Source organism: Oncorhynchus clarkii, chromosome 8 (assembly GCF_045791955.1).
Source record: "Oncorhynchus clarkii lewisi isolate Uvic-CL-2024 chromosome 8, UVic_Ocla_1.0, whole genome shotgun sequence".
Classification (NCBI taxonomy): domain Eukaryota; kingdom Metazoa; phylum Chordata; class Actinopteri; order Salmoniformes; family Salmonidae; genus Oncorhynchus; species Oncorhynchus clarkii.
This window is the reverse complement of record NC_092154.1, coordinates 26,738,507-26,748,559: the sequence shown is the minus strand read 5'-3', so window position 1 is coordinate 26,748,559 and position 10,053 is coordinate 26,738,507. Positions and strand designations below refer to the sequence as shown.

General features: G+C 42.5%; 1 protein-coding gene across 4 annotated transcripts in view; it reads right to left on the bottom strand.

Moving 5' to 3' along the window:
• Positions 1-262: 262 nt before the first annotated feature.
• LOC139415190 (RAC-alpha serine/threonine-protein kinase) overlaps positions 263-10,053 on the bottom strand; it is a 44,231-nt gene continuing 34,440 nt past the window's right edge. For 3 of the 4 annotated variants that reach the window (XM_071163089.1, XM_071163088.1, XM_071163090.1), the window contains 10 exons: positions 8,239-8,365; positions 7,974-8,105; positions 7,806-7,871; positions 7,620-7,688; positions 6,885-7,010; positions 6,669-6,797; positions 6,290-6,504; positions 5,470-5,557; positions 5,087-5,189; positions 263-4,203 (listed from right to left, as the gene is read on the bottom strand). In XM_071163089.1, coding sequence (XP_071019190.1) covers positions 4,124-4,203; positions 5,087-5,189; positions 5,470-5,557; positions 6,290-6,504; positions 6,669-6,797; positions 6,885-7,010; positions 7,620-7,688; positions 7,806-7,871; positions 7,974-8,105; positions 8,239-8,365 — 1,135 coding nt within the window. In that variant the 3' untranslated portion in view covers positions 263-4,123. Of the gene's footprint in view, positions 4,204-5,086; positions 5,190-5,469; positions 5,558-5,860; positions 5,994-6,289; positions 6,505-6,668; positions 6,798-6,884; positions 7,011-7,619; positions 7,689-7,805; positions 7,872-7,973; positions 8,106-8,238; positions 8,366-10,053 lie in introns of those variants that run through there. The other variant, XM_071163091.1, reaches the window with a different exon arrangement.

The following is a 10,053-nucleotide window of genomic DNA, read 5'->3' as shown; positions in this document are numbered from 1 at the left end:
TAACATCCCAAATGTAATGCTCCAGAACCGAGCTCACAGCTGGACCCCGAAAACCCTGTGTTTGTCTCCCTAGAACTCTTCTCCTTATCCTGGGCTGGCCTGGGCAATCTGCACTTGGCTCTGGGCCGCCATTGTCAGCCCAATACAGAGATCCAGAGGATGAGCCAGCAAATTATGTGCTGGACAATATTTGTAGGCTACTTGATATACTCTTTATACAAGTGGGGAGCTTGAGTGAATTGAACAAATCAAAATCATAATATTTGTCCAAAAAGTCTTTATTTCTGAATCCCAATGAAAAATAATGCCACATTTATGCCCACACAGCAAAGGAAAACATTCTTTGCACAGGAGGTTGGTGGCACCTTAATTGGGGAGGATGGTTTGTGGTAATGGCTGGAGCGGAATCAGTGGAATGGTATCAAATACAGCAAACACATGGTTTACATGTGTTTGATGCCATTCCATTAGCGCCGTTCCAGCCAGTCCTCCCTTCAGCAGCCTACACTGGTTCTTTGTTCACAAAAGCTGGTGCATTCAATTGTTCAGTTTCTCATCTACAAAGGGGGCATCAAAGGGAATGAAATAACTTAAATATAAATTCTTTAACATTTTCTTACCCCCCCAACTTACATGGTGAATCACCAGGGAAGGACCGGTCGATAATCAACAATTAGGTCAATGATTTCAAAATAAGGAAGTAAAAAAATAAGTAAATATACAAAACTGGAATGGGTCAACAAAATTAAATATATGTTTTACATTCATTTATAATTTCTTTAACATTAATTATTAATTGTATTGTTCAGTGAACATTTTGAACCATTTCCTAAATAAATAATTTATATTCAGAGGGGTTTCAACTAACTTCAAATTAAATAAGGCCTTAACACTTAACAAACCTAGAATCTAGGGCATCTGGACACAACATAAATTACCATTAGCAAAATGTGGATACCCTCACTTGGATTCAATTAAGACCATTGAGGTATTTACGTCTCAAATATTTGTGATTTAATATGTAAAAAGTTAAGATTCTCATTTGTTTTCCTTGACTAACATACCATACATAGCCAGTGAGTTTGTGACAAATCACTGATACAAATGCATTGAATTGTTGGCCTCACAGACCTGTCCGCACAATCGCTTGTGTACACACACACAAATACATAGTCCTCCTTCCTTGATGGTGGATAGTCACAGCCTTGGTGTGTTTCGCTGCACCAGTAACTGTCTATGTACAGTAGCTGTCTGTCTAAAAGGGTTGAGTATTGTAACAGTGACCTCAGTGAGGTGTTGCTAAAAGCACTGGGGAGAAAACACCCAATAACTGGAAAGGATCGCAAAACAATAGAACAATTCAACGTACAAACAAATAATAGGCTACCTGTTGACAATCTAACAGCAAAGAGAAGGTCAATTTGTTGGTAGAACAGAACATTCACACCATTCATTTTGTACACTCAATTCCAAAGGTTCGTATCAGTACATGAGCATGCCTTTCAGATGATCATATCCCCCAGTTGTCAGTCAGTGCGACTCCGGTAAGGTTAAGGGTCAGGGCGAGGTTGTAAATCTCACACAAACTAAACAAGACTTTGGTCACAGTTCTAGCTAAAAGAAAGACATTCATTTCAAACCATCCATTTTGTATCAGCTTTGCCCAGCCCCCTATCCCATCTACCCTCACGAGGATTCCAGTCACAAATATGTTTGCTCCTTCTTTCCTCTCATATCACAGCCCTATGTTATTGCACAATTACATTTACTTAGACCAGGTAGTCTTCCCACAGTATACAGAAACTGTCCACCAAGCTAAGGGTCTTCAGAATATGTACTGGAACATGGCTGGTAAGAGTTTTGTTATATATTGTTCGGACTGTGACCTGTGCTCTCAATACCAGATAGTTGTGGAGCAACTGCTTGGTTGGTAAATCGTTTTAAAATCTTTACAGGCGAGCTTCAGACTCTTCCGTTGTTAAAGCCATGCATGTGTCAGCATTCAATGGCATGCTGGTAGAAAAACACATTTGTTTTTTAAAGTTGATTTCTATTATCATCATGTAGCTAGCAGCTAACAGGTCTACGAGCATGGTTCTCTGCTAGATATAAAAAAGTGACTTTTATTAGCTATCTCAATGTACTTTGAAGTTGTATATGTCTATAGCTTTGATAGAGAAATATAAACCAACAAAAGGGTTCCTTACACATGATTTCAACAGAGCCCATTTGTTTAATGGGTAAATGGATATAGTGGCCTTTCTAACAAAATAAGTACGTACATCCAGTCATTTCACCATACAACCTAATATGTATCAGGGAAAATACATATCTTCCCTACTGTGGTTGGAGCAGCAACTTTTGCCCGCTGAGTTGTACCGGAATACCAAGATTGCTATTCGCATGAAAACAATCTATTTCCCAAATCATAAAAGTAGCCAGATACACCAACACCCCACAAAAAATGTCCTTTATAATCACCGTTTTGTGAATTTCACTCTGCGCCACGCCAATTCACAGATGGTGTGATCCCGTTCACCAAACTTTCACTGTACTGTAGTCACTCTAACTAAGGAAAGCTTAGGCCAGAAGGCGAGGGAGGCCAGGAACACTGAAGAAAAGTAGAATAACAGATCATTCTATAGACTCCATTTCAGTACTCTAGTCCTCACTGCTACTAGAAGGTGTGTGTGTTTGGGAGGATCAACATTTGAGAGGTGAGAGACAGCAGGGTCATGTTCAGAAGTCACAAAATAGGAGAAAGCAAACAGGAGGTGCTACGGCAGGGATGGGCAGCTTTCCAAAAACAAAGTATCTGATTGTTTAGAGTAATAATAGTAGAATACACAAGGTGCAATTTTGAAATTAGGTTGTGCATAAGCAGTTTCTCTTGTTATATCAGTCACTGACAGTCCCTCAATTAGCCCATGTCAGCTAAGATATTATAGATTGGTAGTTAGTCTAACCAGCTATCTAAACTTGTAGTAATTATGGTCAATTTAACGGCCGGGGGCCCCATTTTATTTTATTAGTCACTCTCACTCAGATATATTAAAAACTGCAAAACTGCATATTAAAAACATTTCTCTCCACCCTATGGCAAAATGTGTAGAATAGCAGCAAATTAGCTGTAAAACTGAAAAAGTCTCTCTCCTCCCATAGGCAAAATGTGTAGAATTGCAATTCTAACTTAGGGCCCCTCAAAAGGCTAGGGCCGGACTGACTGCATGTGTGGGTATGGATTTGGGTAAGCAGACCCGCGAGCCACTGCGGCCCCTCGTGATGAGTTCCGTTTTTTTGTGGCCCCCACCCTCACCAAAGTTGCCCATCCCTGTGCTACGGGAACTTGTTTAATAAGAACACATATTTTCATTTTCTATTTCAAAATGTTTTGCTTTGTGGTGCCTTACTGAACACAACCCAGGTGTGGAGCTTTAGTGTTACCTCTCACAAACCTCTGAATATCTGTGAGTCTTTGAGAGCACAATGGCAGTGGTGGCTAGTAGAAGATGGGAAGAAGGAGGACTATTTCTAAAGATCACGCTATGATGTTTCCTTTGCTCCATCAAAATATAAAGCTAATAATTTGTAGAAATAGATAGTGTACCGTTTAAAAAGCTCATTTTCAAAGATTGTTTATAACTGTGCTTCTCTTTTTCTCTTTTGAGGCTAGCTGCATATGTATCATTGACAGGAAATCATGTTGCCATGAAGAATTAGGTTGGCCGGTCACCACTGTATCTTAGTGACTTTTGACCTCTAGTCCAAGTGTGTTCCTATTGGCAGGTAACCGACTCCTCCCCTCTAAGCAACACAAGTACAGTATTTGAAACACTGGTGACAACAAGGGAGACTCAATAGTCGAAAGTGGCCTTCCACTCCTCATCTCCTCTCGTCCCCTGGACTCATCTGAAGAGGAGAACAGGCTAAGAAGCCACACTAGACAATTGAGATGTGCCCCAACAATTACAGAACAAACAGACAAAAAAGAAGATAAACATGAGTAAGGTCATAGATGGCCTATGAGGATGAGGTCTGTTCAGAGATTGGTGCATTAAGGTGAGAGCAGTATGGTCTATAAGAGGGTGAGGAGAGGGTAGGGGGTCTAGGCTTCGGTTTAGGTTCAGGCTGTTCCACTGGCAGAGTAGGAGAACTGGGGGAAGTGGGGTCTTCTGTCGCTGTCGAAAGACTCCATGCTGTCATCTGGGAAGGAAAAGGAGGGCAAGTTCGAGAAAGAGAGTTAAAGCAAAATTAATTCAAAACTGACATTCATGTTCCAAAATAATAAAACTCAACAACAAAGCAATTAAGGCAAATTGTGGTTTAACTAGTAGTATGAAAGCTACTAAGCCCACTAGGGGTAGTCATTGTGCTATAAATCCATAAACTCTTTAAAGCAGGGGTGTCAAACATATGGCCCGCGGGGGCACAAATTACTGCACTCAGTATCAGAAAATAGGGTGATCCTCTTTGAAGTCTTGTAGATCGATGCATTGCACATTTTTGTTTATACAGCCTTTTTGCATAAACTACCACCGTACCCCACTTCTCTGTTAACCTACAGAAATACCAGATATCAGACACCGTCTCAGGCTAACTCTGGAGATCCCTTTGATCTCAACAGAGTTAGGTAAATCTGCCTTTAGCTATTTTGCACCTTGCTTGTGGAATGGTGTACAGAGTTTGCTGAAATTGGACGAATTAGTGCCTCTAAAGCGAGAAGCGGGAAGGCGAAACAAGCAGAGAGGCTGATGAGAAGAACGGGATAGGCAAAGCAGTGACTGTATTCTAGCAGGATAGTCCATCTCTCCAATCATCTTCGCTGATAGCGATGTTGTGTTTCCATGAGTGGATTTTTATTTTACCTTTATTTAACTAGGTGAGTCAGTTAAGAACAAATTCTTATTTACAATGACAGCCTACCGGGGAACAGTGGGTTAACAACCTTGTTCAGGGGTAGAACGACCTTGTCAGCTCAGGGATTCGATCCAGCAACCTTTCAATTAATGGCCCAACACTCTAATCACTAGGCTACCTGCTGCCCCATATGCTTAACATACAATATATATAAGGGGAGGGAGGGTACTTTGTCCTGGAGGCGTGATGGTGATGGTCTGCCCGGTGAACTCCACATCAAAATAGCGGGTGTCTGTTTCCGAGGTGACCTGGGGCTTGAAGGGTGGGACCAGCTGAGAAGAAAAGGAAGGAGTCATGATAGTGGGTACCTACATGTCATAACACTTGTCATAACCATGAGAACAATGAGAACTAGTGGAGGCTGCTGAGGGGAGGACAGATCATAATAAAGGCTGGAACGGAGCGAATGGCATCAAACACAAGGAAACCCTGTGTTTGATGTATTTGATACCAATTCACTTCTTCCACTCCAGCCATTACCACGAGCTCGTCCTCCCCAGTTAAGGTAGCACCGACCTCCTGCGATGAGAACACATAGAAAGCTAAGGATACCTTCTTCTCATACACGTCTTGCCACTCGATCCCAGCGAAGAACTTGTGCTGCATTATCTCCTTGGCGTCATCAGGCCCTCCACCTAACCTAAAGACACACACACACACACACACACACTGACTCAGTGTCTTGCACTACTTTAGCTATAGTTAAGAGCCTTTCTTTTTCAGGCTGCCATAGCACTTCATTTATTGAATGACCATTGTTACAAGCAAGGTGTTTTGAGGTTGTACTTTCAATCAATCAAATGTATTTATAAAGCCCTTTTCACATCAGCCGATGTCACAAAGTGCTTTACAGAGTGGAGGACAGCTTTAGCACGTATTGGTCGTTAGCACGTAGGGCGCTCCGATTGGTGTTACCTTAGTCAGTGTTACACCTGTGCTGGTTGCCATCTCGTTAGTGGGAAGGCGTTTCATCTGTGCTGGCTCAGGTGCAATTTAAGAGTGTCTGGCCCAGCGCTCCAGTTGTCTTGAGAGATGTGGAGGGTCAACACCTTTATTTGGCTCTCCTTATTTGGTTTCTAGAAAAACATTAATTTCTCTGATTTCCCTGATCTAATTTTGCTCCACCTTTTTTGTTTGCTTCCTATCTTTAAGTTTGGTGTAAGATTTTTTTTTGCCTCTTCTTGGGCAAATTTAGTCGACGTCTTTTAGGTTCCAGTTGTTATTGATCCTAAACCCCCCGTTTTTGCTTGTTGGTCAGTGACTCTTTGTTAGTTCCCCTTCTGTTTAGCACCATTTTTGGTTTTCTTGCTTGGGTATGTAACACCACCACATACACATGCAGAAACATACTTCACACACACCCCTGTCTTACCTCTGCTTGGGGTCCTTCTTGAGCAGGCCAGAGAGCAGGGACTTTCCTTCGGGCCCCAGGGTTCTAGGGAAGCGGATCTCCTCCATCAGGATCAGCTCAAACAGCTTCTCATGGTCCTGGTTGTAGAAGGGCAGCCGACCGCACATCATCTCATACATGACCACACCCAGACCCCACCAGTCCACAGCACGACCGTAGTCATTGTCCTCCAGCACCTGTGTGTTAGGAAAGGGGGAGGTAGAACATGAGTGTCATGTACAGATGGCTAGTAGATCCTCTGGAAGGGCTTTCAAACCCTTAACTTCTATGTTAGTGGTTCTGATTCACTGATGATAGCTTTCTATCAGTGGAAGAACAGGGTTGATGGGTAGGTGTTTACCTCGGGGGCCAGGTACTCTGGCGTCCCACAGAAGGTCTTCATGGTGGCCCCGTCCTTGATGCCCTCCTTACACAGGCCAAAGTCTGTGATCTTGATGTGGCCGTCTTTGTCCAGCATCAGGTTTTCCAGCTACAGTAGAGAGAGAGTTAGGGAGGTTCCAATAAGAACACATATTTTTATTGTCCTTGCGAAACGTTTTCCGACTCCTTAACTTACCTTCAGGTCCCTGTAAACCACGTTCTTCTCCGAGTGGAGGTAGTCCAGCGCCGACACGATCTCCGCTCCGTAGAACCGGGCCCTCTCCTCGGAGAACACACGGTCTCGTGATAGGTGAAAGAACAGCTAGGTGGAAGGAGATGGCGATTGTGTCAATTACATTGTCACGACTTCTGCCCGAAGTCGGTTCCTCTCCTTGTTTGGGCGATGTTCGGCGGTCGACGTCACCGGCCTTCAAGTCATCACCGATCCATTTTTCATGTTTCATTTGTTTTGTCTTGTTTTCACACTCACCTGGTTTCAATTCCTTAATTACATATTGTATATTTTCCCTCTGTTTCCCCCCCGTCCTTGTCGGGAATTGTTCGTTGTATGTATTGGTGCCAAGTATGTTATGGTGTGCGGCGGATTTTTACACACTTTTTTTATTTAGTATGTTGGTTTTCGGAGTTTGTAAGCATTTATTAAATAACTCTGTTTATACCAATTCCGTTCTCCTGCGCCTGACTTCCCTGCCACCAGCACGCACCCAATTACATACATTTAGGGTCACATAAATCCAACCCATTTCCCCTCACCCTTACCGGTATTAAGTTCACTCCCATCAATTGTCTTACATGTAGATTAAGGAACCATGTCTGTTCTATTTATTACAGTTAATCTGCAAGGTTCAGAGTATTTCACTTCACTGATAAGACCTATAATACCCCAGGTAAAATGCAACACAGTACTCACCTCTCCTCCATTGGCATACTCCATGACGAAACACAAGCGGTCAGGCGTCTGGAAGGAGTACTTCAAACCCTTAATGGTAAGGAGAAGGAAAACGTTTAAGAAACACAATGCTACCCATTTATATTAGGATAACAGCAAACAGAGGGAACACATTTGCTGATGCACACCAATGGAATGGTCTCTCACCGTTAAGAAGGGGTGTTTGGAGTTCTGCAGTACTCTGTTTTCAGTGAGCGTGTGAGCTACTTCATCCTAGAAAAGAGTAAGGAGATGAGCATGATCCAAGTAAAGGAAATACCAGTATGTGCAGACACAAACTGAGACAAAGACACACGCACACACTCGTCTACTCACTTTCGCCACAATCACTTCTTTCTTGAGGATTTTCATAGCGTAGTATTTTCCTGTGGCTTTTTCCTTCACCAGGATAACCTTCCCAAAAGTGCCTTTTCCCAAGAGCTTGAGGTATTCAAAGTCGGGCATAGTCTAGGAGTTGAGAACAGAGTTGGATTCACTTTATTTGACCATATCTAAAACCCTGCCGCTGGTATTTGTCTTGTATTAAAGTAACAAAATATGCTAAGTAGAAAGGGTTAGGGCTAGGGTTGGGTGTACGCACCACTTTAAGTTTTGGTTTGGTGAGGTACATCTCCATGTCCATGGGGTCTGGCGAGGAGTCCATCCTCTCCTCCTCCTGTTTCTGCAGCCCATCAGCCACCTCCTGGATGGCCTTCGTCCACTGCTCCCTAAGGATGGAAGGAACCAGAGGGGGATGACTCTACGGGCTCTATTTTCGGCTGGTGCTAAGGAAGCGCAAGTGTCAAATGAACATTAGTTTGCAATTCCGTCAAGTAAAAACAGACGCACTTTCATTTTCCCCACCTTAGGCCAGGTTTGGTAATTTACATGTCTCACATCAACTCGCTTGCACTGAGGTGGGAGGGATGGAAATAATAAGCCAATTTTGGTAAGCGAAAAAAAAAATAATAATTCAGTCAGTGAAACTAGAGATATTTAAGGCCAACCAACATCTGGTCTTAGCGCTAACTCAATTGGTTACGGCATTGATTTTGCCAGCGGAGGCACAAACAGTAGCCTTACATTAGTTTACATCACTAATGTTTTATTCAAATATCAGAGCAGCAAAACAGTCACAGAACTTCCCCTTTCATTCTTTTTTTTCAGCTTCTGTGAAAAGTTTGGACTCATTATCTGTGATGCGCATGAAAGGTGTCTGTAACTGTAGGAAGCCTGTTTAGGAACATCAAGTTATTGAAAAAGACTGCTTATTGTTTTTGTTGATCAAAAAATCTTCCAAATTGTGGCAAATTGGGGGAGATCTGATCGCTGTCTGTGGTGCTTAATCCGCTTGTAGGCTATATTTGCCCATTTGTTTACCTTTCACGTGGCAAAGCATATCAACGGCAATGGTAGGCTATAGCTATATATACACATTACATGTCAAAAGTTTGGACAAGCCTACTCATTCAAGGCTTTTTATTATTTTTTACTATTTTCTACATTGTAGAACAATAGTGAAGACCTCAAAACTATGAAATAACACATATGGAATCATGTAGAAACCAAAAAAGTGTTAAACAAGTCAAAATATATTTGAGATTCTTACAAAGTAGCCACCCTTCGCTTTGATGACAGCTTTGCACACTCTTGGCATTCTCTCAACCAGCTTCATGAAGAATGCTTTTCCAACAGTCTTGAAGGAGTTTCCACATACGCTGAGCACTTGTTCGTTGCTTTTCATTCACTCTGTTGTCCAACTCATTCCAAACCATCTCAATTTGGTTGAGGTCAGGTGATTGTGGAGGCCAGGTCATCTGATGCAGCACTCCATCACTCTCCTTCTTGGTCAAATAGCCTTTACATATCCTGAAGGTGTGTTGGGTCATTGTCATTTTGAAAAATAAATGATAGTCCCACTAAGCTCAAACTAGATGGGATGACATTTCGCTGCAGAATGCTGTGGTAGCCATGCTGGTTAAGTTTGCCTTGAATTCTAAATAAATCACAGACAGTGTCACCCGCAAAGCACACGCACACCATCACAACCAACTGCTCCATGTCATCACAAATGGGAACCACACATGCAGAGATCATCTGTTCACCTACTCTGCGTCTCACAAAGACACGGCAGTTGGAACCAAAAATCTCAAATTTGGACTCATCAGACCAAAGGACAGATTTCCACCTGTCTAGTGTCTATTGCTCATGTTTCTTGGCCCAAGCAAGTCTCTTCTCATTATTGGTGTCCTTTAGTAGTGGTTTCTTTGCAACAATTCGATCGTGAAGGCCTGATTCACAGTCTCCTCTGAACAGCTGATGTTGAGATGTGTCTGTTACTTGAACTCTGTGAAGCATTTATTTGGACTGCAATTTCTGAGGCTGGTAACTCTAATGAACCTATCCTCAGCAGAGG